The following is a 17662-nucleotide window of genomic DNA, read 5'->3' as shown; positions in this document are numbered from 1 at the left end:
GGTTGGAGCAGGTTACGTCATCTAGGAATATGCGGGAGGAGGGAATTTAAGGCACGAACTGGCAGCCGAGGCAGTGTCACTCGAGAATTCGAAGCGATAGAACGTTTGCAGTGGTGCCAAACGATTCGTAGCGAACCAGGCTACAATCTGAATTTAGCAACATTTGGAAATATTCGTGAGTGGATTTGAGTGAAGAGAGAGAATGTACAAAGTCAAAGCATATGCAGCGAAAATGGAACCGAATGTATAAGTAACGGATAACTTACATTCAACATTCCATTTCAGAGATGCATTCACGCATAAAATTTGAGGCTGTTTCTCCGCTACAGTCTATACATATTCTGCAATAACTGGTTTGGAATCTGCTTCTCTAAAAGTATAATTTATAGTAAAGGTCTTCCCGGTCGGGGCAAGTTACCTGGTTGAAGTTTATTCCGGGGTTTTCCCTCAACCCAATATGAGCAAATGCTGGGTAACTTTCGGTGCTGGACCCCGGACTCATTTCACCGGCATTACCACCTTCATCTCATTCAGACGTTAAATAACCTAAGATGTTTATAAAGCGTCGTAAAATAACATACTAAAATATAAAAAAATAGTAAAGGTCTTTCTTTTATATAACTGAGTACATGGATAGAAAACAACAAAAACGGTGAACTGACAGAAAAAGTTGTACTGTAAGATGAGATAACATGATAAGGACAAAATTGTATCCATTAAAGTTGCAAACCTTCATTCCAAAGTTAAGATATTCATTTGTGATGAAGATTATCAGTAACATTAAAGTTACTATCATACATTGGTACATTTTTAATTTGTACACATCTGTACAAAAGAAACAACGTTTTCTGGAGAGAAACTGCAAGTTTATTACATAACTTGCAAATCTGTACAAAAATCTAGTTAAATAAATGAAATAAATAAATAAATAAATAATAATACGTCACGGTATATTTGCATAAAACTTACATTACAAGGTACAAGGATAAGTACATTTCATTCTTCATTTACACTTTACAAGTAACGTATTTTGTAATGATAGAGCTTGGTAAGCTTAAATATTATCAAACTAATTGTACAAGGACACACCTGTACACAGAAAAACACGATTAATATCATTCAATATTTGTGATACTATAACGGTATTTCTTCAGAGTGACGTATTATTTATATCAAGTCATCTGAAGGTTCGTCTGAAATCGGGTAACGACTTCATACGTAAAAACTGCTTATAGGTGCCCGTTATACCATTATTCCAACCTGTAAAAGTAAATACAAAATTACAATGCATGTAATAAAACAGGCAATATTTACAATAACTATTTACATAATATAAAATATCAAAATGACAATACTTTACTGGGTGCTGCAAAACAACACACTAACCTAAAATATAATTTTGTCGATTTTTTCTATTAGCAACTTAAGATAAGGAAATTAACGCTAGACCAGTATACAAGCTAACAAAACAATTCCAGCATTAAAGACCATGCCGTTTCGAGCATCGAACCAAATGAGAGGAGAAACTAGTGAAGATCAATGAAGGTGACTATGCAATATCTATTAATTTAATAATCGGAATTGCTCTAATGTATTTCGAGTAATTTTTTACACTTTCTTTATAATGAGACTGTTACAGTTTAGAGTATCAACCACAGTCTAGTATATATAGTCACGAGGCTTGAGTTGTGAGGGTGCTAGGAACAATAGATTGTGCAGGTACTATTTCGCATTGTCTGTAATGAAGCGATATCAGCGATCCTAGTGGTTAGCAACTATCTATGGATGCATATTTACTACGTATTGAGCTTCGTGACTGTATATACTAGACTGTGGTATCACAGTAATTAAGTTGGAGTGTTGTTTTTGGATATTTAAATAGCACTATGGCGAGAGTTGTTTTCAGTGTTGCAAGACTCATTGGTCTCGCACTGAGAGAATTACAGGCAACATTAGTGCTACAGTATAGCTATCAATCGTAAATACTTTTTTTATGAATGTGCTATTGCAAACACCGTCATTCCTAAGTAGAACACGGATTTTGTTACATTATTTTCCTCCTGTCACTATTCTGAACCATTACAAAAAAGTTGATGTAATTTGATAGTGAAGTCTGATTAATGTAATGTGTAGCTAATCAGCGATGTATGCAATGGAGATGGAAAGGAACTGGCCACCCTACCCCATTATCTTCTGGCCTAGTTGCATCATAAGTGGTGCCATGTTGGTATCACTTAAGAGGTTCAGACCTGTCATCGGACAGTTCAACAACAACAATATCAACAAATCGCTAGTTATAATCACTATATAATTTTTTATGGTGATCTTATGAACATGTTTAGACAAATGGATAAATATTATCAGGAATGATATTACAAAGCATAAGTTACAAAAAATAAAAACCCTTCCTACTCTGAAATTTTCAAATTTTTTTAAAACACTTGTTGTATTAAACATTTAAGTAAGAACTAAATATAGCATTTGACAAATTATTTTATTTTATACGTCAATAGGTATAGGAACTACCTTAAAAATGTTTGCATATTACAATTACTTTAAATTCATCCCGTTTTAAACATATTTTCCGAAGCCTAGGAATAAATTAATAGGCCTAAATTAACTTACACAGCATGAAATGATGTCTTTATATACATACAAGTAATTTTGAAACATTACGGGTATAAAAAGTGTGCTTTCAAATAGGGAAATTTTCTCACAAATATATCCCTATAATAAAACCCTTATCAAGTTCAAAAAACATATTTTCATATTCAGTAAATAATAAATAAGTAAATAATTACAATATAAAATAAATTTCATATAATCACCTGTTATTTCTCTTTCCCATCGTGGCTATGAAGGATGTAGGTCCACCAACTCCGGGATGTCTGGATTTTCGGAATAGTGAGAAGAAAAAACTGTGTACAATAGGCATGTCAATTGACCAATCGCTAAGCATGACAGAAAAATAACTAGACATGTTAAATTATACATTTTAACAATATCAATTCATTCCCTTATAAATGGACAAATTAATAACTTCTCAACGTTAATGTTAATTAACTTTTATATTTTAATTTTTGTTAATTACATATTGCATTTAATTCTAATAACAGTCTGAGATTAAGTACTTACCTATTATGTTGTGATAATCCAAAATGGCATGGAACAAAATTGAACACACTTTCAGTATTATTTCCTCGGTATACGTTCAGCTAGTATGGTATGAATTGCCCAACAAAATCATTTCGTTTGTGAATAATCTCACGTTACAGAAAACTATGTAAAATTACTTTTAGCAAAATAAGAATGACATACGTTTAAAGAAGACTGATTTTCTTTTAAGGAATAGTACTTTTTGAGATCATAGAAATATTGAATTCAGAATATCTCAATAATTGAGATAATTGGGAGTTAATGTCGATTAGTAAAACCTTAAATTTTATAGTTATACATAGCTATATGCGTTAGTTAAAATTTTATGATGATAATAAGATCCTAGTAATAAAATTGTAACTAACACATATAGCTATGTATAACTATAACATTTAAGGTTTTACTAATCGACATTAACTCCCATATCGTGTTAATTTATCACTTAACACCAATATGTATGACACAGTGTTGTTTTTTATTATTAGTCAATTTTTTTATTGTGTATATTTTATTCAACTGTCAGTTTCGGATTTAATTATGCGAATCCTACTTGTAATCTAATACTAATACGTATGTATTCCAATGCGTTTATTTTTATTTTTACTGTGTACATTTTTTTATTGAATTATCGGCTTCTGTGTTTGTGTGATTCGTATTTGATTCTAACAACATTAATACGTATTCCACTATGTTTATTTTTATTTCACGAGGTAAATTTTTATGTAACTAGCTTTTTTGATCTCATTATGTACCTAATTCGTATCAGTATGTAATTACTTAATCCGATTCAATTGTATGTTCAACTACGTAAGTTAGTTTTAGTCCTGGCTGAGTGTAAGAGAAGGCCTTACGGCCTTAACTCTGCCAGGTTAAATGAAGCCATTATTATTATTATTATTATTATTATTATTATTATTATTATTATTACTATTATACTGCTGAAATTGTCTAATTTATACAAGTTCCTATAAAAATGTCAAACATTTATTTTATTTACGCCTCTGATTGAGATTCTGACGAATATGTACATCTATTTTATTAGACACTGCATCTCACTTGACGATATGCCCCAGAGGAAGAACAATTGTTTATATACATCTGAAGTCTGATTAGTGTAATATGTTACTAGCCAGCGATGTATGCAATGAGGGGAGGGAGAAAGGAACTGGCCTCCTATCCCATTGTCTCCTGGCTTAGTTGTCTCATGAGTGATGCCTTATTGGTGTCACTTATGCGGTTCAAACCTGTCTTTGGATAGTTGACTAAGCAACATAAATAAATATTTACAGATATTACCAAAATGTTTTATGACTCAAGATTGAATAATCTTATTTCTCTACGTAAAGGAGATTCTAACACAACATGGTAAAAGAATCACTTTCCTAAAGTTGTATGTAGGTAAACATTACACTTATGCTACGACATCCTACTTTCTACCAATAACGGTAAGGAATGCCTCAGATATGAACTAATCACAACCGTGTTTCTTCAGAAAGTTAACGCAATCTAAACTTACCATACGTTACGTAAAAAACTGGTCTGTCCTCTTTTTTTGGGCTATGTGTCAGGCGTTCCCGTAATTCCTGTCGAGACGTGCAAAAGATCCCTATTTTAATCAAACTTTATTTCATAAATTCATAATATAAAAATCAATCATTTCTTTAACTTATGTTTAGGCCTACTTCATAAATTAATGTTGAAATTATTGTTTTGATATATAGATAATAATGTTTGAAAATGTTTGATTTTGAAATTAGCAAACATGAATGAACTATCTATGAAGATTACTGTTAGGCATCCCTCTACTGGCAAAAATTGTCATGACAATCATATTCTTTTCCTGTTATCATTATCCCCTGGCAGAGGGGCAGAGAAGGCATGACGGCCTTATTTCTACAAGGTTAAATAAATAAATACTAATACTAATAATCGACGAACTTGTATTTATATATAAACGCATGAAAAACTGTCGTCTCCATTGTCATCGAGGTCCGTCTGGTCACTCTAAATTAGGCCGAAAATTGAATCCATAGGCTATATTATACCTATATTATTGGATGTGTTATCTTCGCCAAAAATGCTGCTTAAGTTGATACTACATTTACCATATAAACTTACAAAAAAAGAATGAAAAAGGGAACGACTACTGTGTAAAATTACTTAAATTATACCGTATGCAAGCATTTCTTATTTGAGTATGTGAATCACTTAAGATAATCGTACAGAAAAAATCATTGCCTCATATCGGACTGTAGAGGCCGCTTAGAAGAGAGTGCCCACGTGAGAATTGAACCTGGTCCTCTTTTGTTCAGCCCAATCATGTCAGGGTCACCTACAGTCTTTTGGCTGGCTCCTGAAATAAATTGAAAGCAAAAACAAATGATAATAGCAGAATTTTAATCTTTCTTCTTTTTAGTTAATTTCTCAACTGCAGTAAACACCATTGTTTCACAAAATACGTGTAAGTGTGTTATTTCGAGTCCAAGCGAGAGATTTAAGGAATTCAGGTGTGATCAATAGAATTCGAATGTTAAGGCATTAAAAATAAACTTTAGAAGACTTAAAATAATTAAAATGTTCTAAAGAGAAATTAAAACAACAGATTATTAAAATACTTGGATAAAAATAAGAAATAACACGAAAATGAACTCGAAGAAACGTCTGAATAGCCTACAAATGCAGGATGTTCCTTTAGTTATTTAAATAAAACACACACAATTAAATTTACAAATAAATTGTAATAAATGTCTAATATATTTTCATGCGATTATATGCATATGCTAACAAAATCCTGTGAAATTGTTTTATTACAGTAATTTTTAGAGTAGTACTTTCTTTCGTAAGATATTTCACGGAACTCTGAAGAAATCTATAATAATTTCACATTTTCAGAACGTTAATTCATTCGTATATTTGCCTCAACGTCTTACATCTCTTAATAATAATATGAACTCAGTCACAGAAATATTCTCAATGACACTTCTTACCTGTGTATGTATACCGTCGGCCTGTATCTCTCTTGACAATAGTGCGAGGTAAGGGGAATCTGTCTCTGAGAACTCCTGAAAATAAACATATTAAAATTATTATTGTAACTTACAGACGTAGCCTTCATTTACATAGCATCTGTATAATAAGGAAGAAGAATGGAAGAAGGTATTCACATCCAAAGATTTCCACTTCTGATCATACATTGTAACATTGTTTATCTCAGTCAGAGATTATTTTCTCCCGTTTGCATTTTCACTGGGATTTATCGGCACTATAACAGCTGCGAGATTATCTACACCTTTTCCAGTTGTATTTCAGAAAATATGAATTTAATTTCAGAAATTATCAATTGTATTTCAGATTAGTCAATTCAATTTCAGATAGTATCAATTGTACAGGAACATCATTTTATTTATACTTCAATTTTTGTTGTACCCGACTTTTTGAATGTACTTCACTCCCACCCCTTCTACTAATGAAGTTCAACCGTCCTCCACACAGATCCAAGACTGCATATACAGTCATAGTAGCCTTACGGTCATAGTAAACAGTACGTTCCAAAAATATGTTTGCGTTTTCCAGTGACGAAAGAGCTTTCAATATTGAATCATTTTCGCACAGGTACTGTCGTCCATTTGCCTACGTCGTATCCCGGTTTCCCCCACCAGCTTTTATTCGCCAGCTTGTGGCTGGGCTGTCTTAGCTCCTTTCTCAGAACATTAATTTATGTTAGGAATTGGACGTCTACGTAATATTATACATCTGTTTAAAATAACTTGAATAAAAGGGCCTTGTTAAGTAATTAACTGCCACGTGATTTCCTCCCTTTCTACGACCCTACGGCATAATCTCTTGGACGGACAGTAGATAGCATGTCTGAGTAATTTTATCTTTTCGGATCCGGCAGAAGTGAAGATTGAATTTACAATACATAAGGTACGCTTTTATAGAGTAGGTACGGAATTATTTCAACATGAGTTACTAGTACGAAGAACGAAACTGGTAATTGGGATTACGTACAATAGTCTATAGTGCGATAATAATGCGCATTAGAACTGAAGCCTGTATCGAAATGAACGGCCACCATTTTCAAAAAGGTGTTTAAATATCCATATTATGATTATTTTTCAATTTAACTTCATTCTCTATATTGTATGCTAATGTGCTGTACACAGTATAATATACAATGCATAATGAATACGTCCACATGGACAGCTCAGTTCGTGAGTAAAAACACTCATTGTTAATAATGTACTGTATTTTGATTAAACAAAAACCTAATGAAAATGATCAAACTCAAAAGCGCGATATTTCCTATTTACGTAAATGGATGAACTACTTTTCTTCCCTCCTATACCTAGTAAAGTGATTTGTTTGTATATTACACCAGTATCATCGGACTCCAGTCGTGGAACGGGGTAGCAAACGGCTTTGATCCAGAGGTATACGCAAGTTAATATTAAAAATGTTAGTAAAAAATAAAATGATGTCCCTGTATTTCAGAAAACATCAATTGTATTTCAGATTTATCAATTGTATTTAAGAAACTATCATTTGTATTTCAGAAGTTGGTGGTGATTGTGCTCGTGCAGTACAACACAGTACAATTCATCAAGCTGCAGCTTTATAGCTATGGAGAATATGCCTGTCGGACGCTAAAATGGAATAAAATTGAGAATCCATTTTCCATTTTATATACATATATATACATATATATATATATATATATGTTAAAATCTCAAGTAGGCCTGCATTTGTTATTTTGTGAAATAAAAGTGACTACCTGTATGTAATCTTAAATGCATTGCTTATTTTATGAAATTAAATTGACTATTTATAGTACTGTACTGTACAGTAATACATATCTGTCAAATTATATTGTTCGTATGTATGTAATAATTCGATAAATAACTTTGGAATTTATTACTGCATTAAGAAGTACAGTACTTTACAGTATAGTACAGTACATTTTTTAAATATTTATATGAAACCCAATATACTTATAAGAATAAAAATAAAACAAAAAAATTGAAGATACAAAATCTGAAATACATTTGATACCATCTGAAATACAAATGACAAATCTGAAATACATTTGATACCATCTGAAATACAAATGACAAATCTGAAATACATTTGATACCATCTGAAATACAATCGACTAATCTGAAAAATAATTGATACTATCTGAAATTGAATTGAAAAATCTGAAATACAATTGATAATATCTGAAATCAAATTGACTAATCTGAAATACAATTGATAATTTCTGAACTTAAAATTTTATTGATATTTTCTGAAATACAACTGGAAAAGGTGTAGAGTGAGTGAAATTGGTGATCTCTAGATGAGATCGGCCGTGGATTACCCGATATTCGCCTCACGGTTGGATGAAGCTTTATGGAGAAAAACCAATCGAAATTCGCATCGGATCACAACAGTGCTTACGCTATGCTGCACAAGTGCTTCTATGTTCTTAGAATTTCCAAAAAATTAAATAAACAAATTGTAAATCTGAAAATGCTTGTAAGTTGTCTGTTGAATCCAAACCTTACTGAAGAGGATAGATAAATAAATAGGGAATAATCACTTTTACATTTGAATTTGTCATTTTAAAAGAAAGAGTAATTTTAAATAGCTTTAAAATCTTGTACCTATAAGTAAATAAAATTTAAATATGAAATTTTATCAAAAAACCGGACAAATCGCGTCCGGACGAACTATTCAACGAACACCGAACAACAGAGAATATAACCAAACTGTCAGGCGAAAACCGGACGGTTGGTAACGTTATCTTCGAAACGACTTTGGTAATATGTAGCCTATAACTTCCGATATTAATATAACAATAACAATAAAAATAACAATAATAATAATAATAATAATAATAATAATAATAATAATAATAATCAGCATGATTATTTTACATTTTTTGTTGTTGCGAAACAACATATTTTCAGTTTGTTGTTTTAACTAATGCTGAGTTCTTGGCAATAAGGCCTTCAAATCACTTGCTACCACAAACAAGTGTTCTGCCCCAGAGCAGGTCTTTCACTACAAACCCAGCTTTCTCCAATCTTTTCTACTTTCTGCCTTCCTCTTAATATCCGCATTGTTGATTAACTGTCCGAAGAAAGATCTGAACCTCACAAGTGATTCAATAAGGCATCACTTATGAGGCAACTAGGCCAGGAGATAATGGGGTAGGATGTCCAGTTCCTTTCCCCCCTCCATTGCATACATCGCCGATTAGCTACATATTACACCAATCAGACTTCACATGCATACAAACAACACTGTTCTTCCTCTGACACATATCGTCAAGTAAGATGTACTGTCTGATATTACGTAGATGTGCATATCAGCCAGAACCTCAATCAGAAGCAAATCTCCGCATATGATCTATATATCATAATTTCTCCCGTTCATCATTCCTTCCAGTGCATCCTTCAGTAGGAAGTTTCTTCTCAGCCAGTGACCCAACTAGTTCCTTTTTTTTTTTTTTTTTTTTTCAGCATCATTCTTTCTTCACCCACTCTTTCCAACACAGCTCCATTTCTTATTCTGTCTGTTCATTATTTCACACGCTCCATTCTTCCCCATATCCATATTTGAAATGCTTTTACTCGCTTCTCTTCACTTCGTTGTAATGTCCATTTTCTGCCTCATAAAATGTCACACTCCACACAAAGCACTTCACTAGTCTCTAGTTTATTTCATTTTCCCAGAGGTCCGCAGAAGATGCTACTTTTTCTAGCTTCCTTAGTCATTACTATCCTCCTTTTGACTTCTTGTGATGTAGCAAAACGTATAACCGTTTTAATGTAGGTACCATGTTTTTACATTATGGCGGTTATATCACCTACAAGCAACCCTCAAACTGTCTGGAGGTTCACACTTGCTATTGTTTATCGGGTCCATATGACCTAGCTGGGAAGATTGTCAGAAACTCCACCGACCATATCCCCTCTTCTCCATTTAGGGGATACTTATGCATGCCATGGCAGCTCAGCATACTCAAAATGACATTTTCTCCATTTTTCGTTGAACATTTATATCGCTGTGACTCAGTTCTCAAACACTTATTATAGGTTACGGCAGCATTGATAAGTCAATATTACCTATTAACGACAGAAAAACTTCATTTTGAAGAAATTAATGTATGTGGCATATATTTTTACTTCTTTTAGCTATTGTGCAGCACTATTATATGCTGGCTTCTATTTAACAGTACTATTTTCAGCTTTTCGACATTGGTCAGAGAAAGACACAGAACTGGGTTGAAGAGGAAGGTAGCACTCTGTATTGGAAACACACATCGCAAACTAGTTTTCACGTGAATATGCAGATATCTTACCGCTTTTGGGTGCTCCTTCATTACTCTGCTCACTGTCTACCGCCTCAAGAGACTCGTCCAAGTTATCTCGACTGATCATATAGTCTGAAAAATAAAAATTATTTCATTAATAAATCTGTAGTCGCGTATATGCAGTGTAGGCATACATCTACAAATTTTGCGTATTATACTCTACGCTTATGGCTCAAAATTGTATATTCTGAAAGCAAATTTTAATCTTGTTTATTCTTTCAGTAAATTTAAAGTAACACAAAAGATAAAGATTATTTTTTTACATAGTAATACGGCTACATTTGCTTTCATATTGTCATGACAAAGAAAGAATGTTACGTATTGTATTATATTGTATTGTATACTTCTTAATTTCAATTCAGGAATCCGCCCCTGAGCACGAGTTCTACTCTTTCAGGGGCGAGCTAAAGTTTTTCTGTTTATATTATATTTTATGTTACAATTATTAGCAAGATAGATAAATAGATAAATAAATAAATAAATAAATAAATAAACAGATAAATATAAATAAATATAAATAAATAAATATTATATTGTATTTATTTACATTACGTGGTATTCGTACATCGCTTCACACCTAGAATATTGGACATGTCAAACAATCTTAAAAGTCTTAATTATATAGTCACAGTTTAATTGAAATATGTACGGAAGGTTTTTACAGTATACTAGTGTAACACAATGATAGAGACCGATGGCGGGCTTATGTGAGGGCGGCAATGAACCTCCGGGTTCCTTAAAAGCCGTAAGTAAGTAAAACCCAAGGAATTAATATGGACATTTAATACAAGACAGAAATATTCATGCAGCGTTGTTTGATATTAATTCTAAAGTGCTTAACTGGTACATTAATTTACAAGTGACTCCAATCCTTTCTAGAGTGTAATGATATACTGTAGAGTCTCGTTAATCCGAAAATCTGGTTAATCCGAACAAAATTATTTTAAGAAAAAAACAAATTTATTGTAATAGTACAAAGTAGCGAAAATAAAAAATGTGTAAATTCATTCAATTTCTTTTACTTAAAACAATTGTGAAAATAGCACATTCAAGGGTACTTACAACAATTAGTGTTTTCTGTACATAATTTACACATCTATCATGCTTATAAAATCAGTAATTTTCTGTTGTTGTAATGAAGTGAACCTGTTGGTTGTGGTTCTAAAAATAGCAACAGAGTACTCCCACCACCGTCTCTCAGCGCTCGTGAATAGCATGCATTGCATAGCATTTATAACTGGGCGTTAAAGCATAGGATGAAAATAAATGGTTCTAAAAGTAAATCTACAACATTTTGTAAAACCCTAGAGGAAACTAGTCTTAATTACGAATTCAGTGGTGTTGTAATTCCGCAAGAACAATGTTGTAAATACCTAGGAGTGTATTTAAATTCCAAACTTTCTTGGGGAGAGCATGTTGATATGTTACGGGTAAAGCATGGAGGGCACTTCACTTTATTATGAGAATCTTGAGAAAGGCTAGCCCCAAATCGAGGGAAATAGCATATCTAACGTTAGTGCGACCGTTAATGGAATACGGAACTACATGTTGGGATCCCTATAGAATATACCAGATAAATTCCTTAGAAAGAATCCAGTATAGGGCAGCGAAATTTGTTAAAGGTAAAAGAGAAGATGGAAACGATACGATAAAAGAACTTAAATGGGAAACTTTGGAAAACAGACGTAGGAAAACTAGAATAACATCATTGTATAGAGCACATCTAGGTCAGAAAGCATGGGTAGACATAACGGCTCGGTTAGAAAAGCCAACGTACTATGGTAGGAACGATCATGATTTTAAAATCAAATGTAGGAAACAGAAAACGGATGTAGGTAAATTCTCATTTTTAAATAGAACTATAAATGATTGGAATGACCTATCTGCAGCGGTCTTTGAGGGCTGTCCTTCCTTAAGGAGATTCAAGAATAATTTAAAAAGTTGTATATAAAGTGAAAATTAAAATTAAGGTGACATTCAACATTTAATTTTTTTAAGGTGACATGTATTTATCTAGGCTGACGAGTTTACTTCCTTGGTTTGAATTGTAAATTATTTAAAACTAGCGTGTAAGAGGGCCTTAAACTAGAAATGTTTAGTTTAAATGTAGTTCTGTTTATAAGTATGCATAAAGATGTAATTATTTGACTTATTTGAACTGTTGTATCAGTGAAGCGAGGTGAGTCAGTGAAGTTATGGTTTTACAGTGCAGTGAACAGTTCCGATCAGTGATAATTTATAGTGTCAATGAAATGTGTTCTATAGTGTCAGTGAAATGAGTTACAGAGTGTCAGTGAAATGTGTGCTAAAGTGTCAGTGAAATGCGTCATAGTGCCACTACAGGGAATGAGATGAGAGTAAAGTGAAAGACTATTGAAACTTATGTAGGACCTATAGATAATTATGTAGGTTGTATTGTAAAATTAGGTATTTTATTTTATGTTTTATTATTATTGTGTTAAATTGTATTGTGTATTATTATTGTATTGTGTGTAAAATTGTATATGTGTTGTAAAATTGTATTGTGTATTGTAAATTTTATTGTGTATTGGTTATCATTTTATTGTGTATTGTTAATATTGTATATACCACTGCCACCGGGTGCTTGCCCACTTGCAGTGTAAATAAATACATACATACATACATACATACATACATACATACATACATACATACATACATACATACATACATACATACATTACAGGAAATATTTAGGTTATTCCGAAAATCTTGTAATCCGAATAGGTCTTGGTCCCAATTAGTTCGGATTAACGAGACTCTACTGTACGTATTATTTATTATTTATTGCAATTTCAAAAACACTTTGGCGTCATATCGATGTGTGAATCGTTTCAACTATCACGACTATCAATTGCAATGTTGTCTCAAGACTAGGGCTCGTGGAATAAGGAAACAATTATGAAGTAATTAACGAGAAGGCTCCGCCTTGTTCAATTTAAATATGGGGAGTATGAACACAGAAACGAAAATATTAAAATTCTATTAAAAACCCCAAATATCCTTATAATCCCAATCATGCTCACAATAAGAGTCACGAACAAAATAAAGGTTTCACATAATTACAGGAATTTACAGGGATTCGAATGAATCCCCTGTCAGTTTTTTAACCCTCTGGAAATAAGGATGAAATAAATTATATTAATTGTCTGTTATTAAAAAAACATATTGACTGATACTCGTACATCCTAAAGCAACAATCCTGTCCTTTGTAAAGGAATGTAAGGTTTAAAGCTAAGTTATAAATCTATTTTACTTACCAAGTCCATCGTTATGTGGAGCCAGCAATGGAGTGCGGTAGAAATCTTGAAAGAAAATAATAACAAAATATTAACAAGTTTAGGAAATTATTTTAAGATGTGTTACATAACAATTATTATGCTAAAATAATAATTTTTACACATTAAGGTTAGGAATTATGTAGAGATCTGGATAAAAATTAACCCACTTTCATATATCACTTTTGAAGACATAAGAATTTACACTAGAATGTCCGGGGATACATCAGACGTACAATACGTCACTTAGTTTCGGGAATGAAACTATAGTTCTGTCGACTTCAATGTGTGGTTCATGGCCTAACTACTGATAACACTAGCATTCCTAGCATTCTGCTATGACTCATAGTGTTGTTACAATAAGCATTTTAAAGTCTGCCATTTTTTGCTTCATCACGATTTTCTGAACGGGTATCCATGCTCTGTGCGGGGAAAGACGAATTATATGCCAAAAAAAATAGTTACGGAAGTTCAGTCTATAACATAGCTGCTTGTAAAATATTATTACAATTAAATGATAACTGAAAGATAAACTGTTCTATATATACTTGGAGGATTTAGTGAAGAAGTGTTTTTAGAACATGGGAGGACTAATAGTAGGAGGAAGAAGAATAAAGTGCATAAGATTTACTGATGATATGGCGTTGGTAGCAGAAGAGAAAATGATACTAGGATATGCTGCTAGAGCTAAATGACAGCTGCGAGCAGTATGGGATGAAGATAAATGCAAATAAGACGAAGACCTTGGTCATAGAAATAAAAATAAATGAGGTAGTAGAGCAAGTGGACAGCTTCAAATACTTGAGGTGTATTATAAGCAGTAACATGAGCTGCTGCCAGGAAGTCAAAAGGAGGATAGCAATGGCCAAGGAAGCTTTTAATAGAAAAAGAAGCATCTTATGCGGACCTCCAGAAAAAAAAAAAACTAAGGAAGAGACTAGTGAAGTGCTTTGTGTTGAGTGTCGCATTATATGGAGCAGAAACATGGGCATTACGACGAAGTGAAGAGAAGCGAATAGAAACATTTGAAATGTGTATATGGAACCTGTGAAGTGGACAGACAGAGTGTTGGAAAGCGTGGGTGAAGAAAGAATGATGCTGAAACTGATCAGGAAGAGGAAAAGGAATTGGCTCGGTCACTGGCTGTGAAGAAACTGCCTACTGAAGGATGCACTGGCAGGAATGGTGAACGGGAAAAGAGTTTGGGGCAGAAGAAGGTATCAGATAATAGACGACATTAAGGTATAGCCTATGGATCATATGCAAAGAGAGTAAGGCAGAAATTAGGAACGATTGGAAAAAACTGGGTTTGCAGTGAAAGACCTGCCATTGGGCAGAACACTATAAATGAATGAATGAAGAATAAAAAAAATTGCGTCTTAAAATCACATCAAACGAGTCTTCCTGGTGGTGTGGTCAGTATAGCACATGTCTACCGCTTACGCCTTACGGGAACAAGGTAGAAGCACAATTCAGGGACAGACACGTTTCAGCGGAGGTGAATATCTACCTCTTGTGAAGTGAAGTCTGACCTGATGCATTTATAGACTGTTATACTGGAATTAGAACGCTGGCGAAGAACGGATAGAAAATATAAGAGTTCATTTTTTTATTTAGCTCTAACTAGCTGACGTTATAAAGTGATTACAAGTTTCCACAAGTTTTCCGTTAGATGTAATTGTGATACTGACCTTTTAGCAAAGAGAGTAACTTTGCTCCATTCCTGAACTTTGAGTGCTTCCGATAGGAAATTAAATCACCTCTCTACTACATGAGCCTTCCCCCTGCTAACTATGTTAAGTGTCATGATAGTAAACTACACATTGTGGCGAAGTACAGGCATTTCGGCTAGACAGAGGTATCGTCGATGAAGAGGTAGGCTATAGGCCATAGATTCAAGAACCTCACGTTCCTTGAAGTATACCTACATAAAAAGGCAGGCATACTACTATTCATTGTAATATATTCGTTTTATAATAGTGTGATCAAAAAAATGTACGTAATGCTTTCTAACTTTGAAATAAAATAATATACAACAATTTTTTTAACACACTTGCTGACAAGATTGCTTTCAGTTACACTTCATAAATTATTGGTGTATAAAATACGAAGTGTTAAAGAAATAATCTATAATATTTTTAGGGCAGGTAGTATTAAGCAGAACAAGAAAAAAATTCTAACAAATTTAAGTCCTAAAACGAGTATCTTTGAAACAAAACGGACTGTGAAATTAGTATTGTAACAACAGTGCATCATCAAATGTGAGCTCTTTGCCAGTTTCTTATTGCAATGCAGTAAAAGAAAACTGTAAAGCGTCAGATTTATGTCACAAGAAACGAGCAAAGTGTTTACATTAAAAGATATGCTGTTATTATAACACCAATCTCACAGCCCTGGTTTCTTCACAAATATTAATTTTAGAACCCATGTTTATTGGGCATTTATTTCTTGTTTTGATGAATACTACGTTCTCTCAAAACATTATTCAGTTTTTCCTGAACACCCTGTATTTAGGTTATCAGTATTCCTATCCGCAACACCCTGCTTGTAGGCCCATCAAGTATTGCTATTTATTTACAAAAACTCCCGGGAAAATTGAAGGGTTCAGAACCATAGTTGCCAAGCGCCATTTACTAAAACCGTAGAAAACAAAGAGTTAAAATGAAGTTATTACCATAATTCAATGGAAACATATAGCAAGTAATATAAAGTATACACATTCAAACTAAATGATATGTCAATCTTCATTAAACTATGGTATTCACTTAATTTCAATCCTTGCTTTTTCCGTTTTTAATAAATGGCGCTTGGCCACTATGGCTCTGGACCCTTCAATTTATATAACATGACATATTCTTAATATGGGAATAGATCTCTTAAGAGCAGCAATTGCATTATCTGAAGAGATACGACTTATGTAGGTCTTGTGGAGTTCAATACTGCAATACTACTGTACTTTATTGAAGCTGTAATGAATAAAATCGATTAGAATTAGGTAGCGTCGCCTAAAATTTATCAACAGTTTGTAATATAGAGGTGGTATCCCACATCTTCATTTCTCTGTTTTCCATATAGATAGCGTCCTGGTATCCTCCATCATCCCTGTTAAGGTAAGCGTTCACTACATCGTATCGTAATCCTCGTACGAATCGTACGCAACGGATATTTTAAGTGCAGTGCGTTCACTGTAACGGCTTTACTTCATCTACTCATCGGATTCTCTATAAGCTGTTTAAAACATATGACGTACGATATCGACATTGCTGAAAACAGAGGAGTGTTGAGGTTAGGTCTATTAATCATGAATGTTGGTGAATAAGAATTTGTAATATTGTTTCATGCTTCTTAATTGAAGAGGAAGAAACGAAAGAGATATTAGTTACATAATATATATGTAAGAAACGACTCTATTACTGTAATGGAAATGCCTCAAATTATATAATTCTTCGCAGTTCTATACAAGCGAAATAAGTTTTCCGTCTGTCATTTTGGAGCGACACTGAACATGGCACAATATAATAGTAACAGTTGAGCAATTAAAATTGATTTATTAAAGAAGGCCATGATCGAACGCATCGAAAAAGTTGCTCATCCGAGAAACGTGGACGGATTTGCCGAGAGCCGATGCGTGCAATACGATGTAGTGAACGCGGTTACATAACAATTACAGCAAAGATTGTCTTTTTCCGATCCGTGCAATTCGATGTAGTGAACGCCTTCCTTTAATATGTTTTATTACTTAACTCCCCTCATGACTGAACTACACGAGCTGCAACTGACAGGTCAAAAGGGAGGAGAAGAGAAATATTCCTTCTTGAATTATTATTATTATCGTCGAAGAAAAAGA

At 33.2% G+C, this 17662-nt stretch overlaps 1 protein-coding gene across 6 annotated transcripts in view; it reads right to left on the bottom strand.

The window, feature by feature from the left end:
• Positions 1-925: 925 nt before the first annotated feature.
• LOC138712172 (uncharacterized) overlaps positions 926-17662 on the bottom strand; it is a 34526-nt gene continuing 17789 nt past the window's right edge. Inside the window, exons 4-10 of one of the 6 annotated variants that reach the window (XM_069843664.1) lie at positions 13798-13842; positions 10505-10588; positions 6144-6218; positions 5395-5509; positions 2829-2918; positions 2183-2249; positions 926-1260 (exon numbers count right to left, since the gene is read on the bottom strand). In XM_069843664.1, the coding sequence (XP_069699765.1) occupies positions 2231-2249; positions 2829-2918; positions 5395-5509; positions 6144-6218; positions 10505-10588; positions 13798-13842 (428 nt within the window). In that variant the 3' untranslated portion in view covers positions 926-1260; positions 2183-2230. Of the gene's footprint in view, positions 1261-2182; positions 2250-2828; positions 2919-5379; positions 5510-6143; positions 6219-10504; positions 10589-13797; positions 13843-17662 lie in introns of all 6 variants that reach the window. The other 5 variants (XM_069843667.1, XR_011335652.1, XR_011335651.1 and 2 more) reach the window with 5 other exon arrangements.

Source organism: Periplaneta americana, chromosome 13 (genome assembly GCF_040183065.1).
Source record: "Periplaneta americana isolate PAMFEO1 chromosome 13, P.americana_PAMFEO1_priV1, whole genome shotgun sequence".
NCBI lineage: Eukaryota > Metazoa > Arthropoda > Insecta > Blattodea > Blattidae > Periplaneta > Periplaneta americana.
Note: the sequence above shows the minus strand (reverse complement) of the source record. Positions and strands in the feature narration are given on the sequence as shown.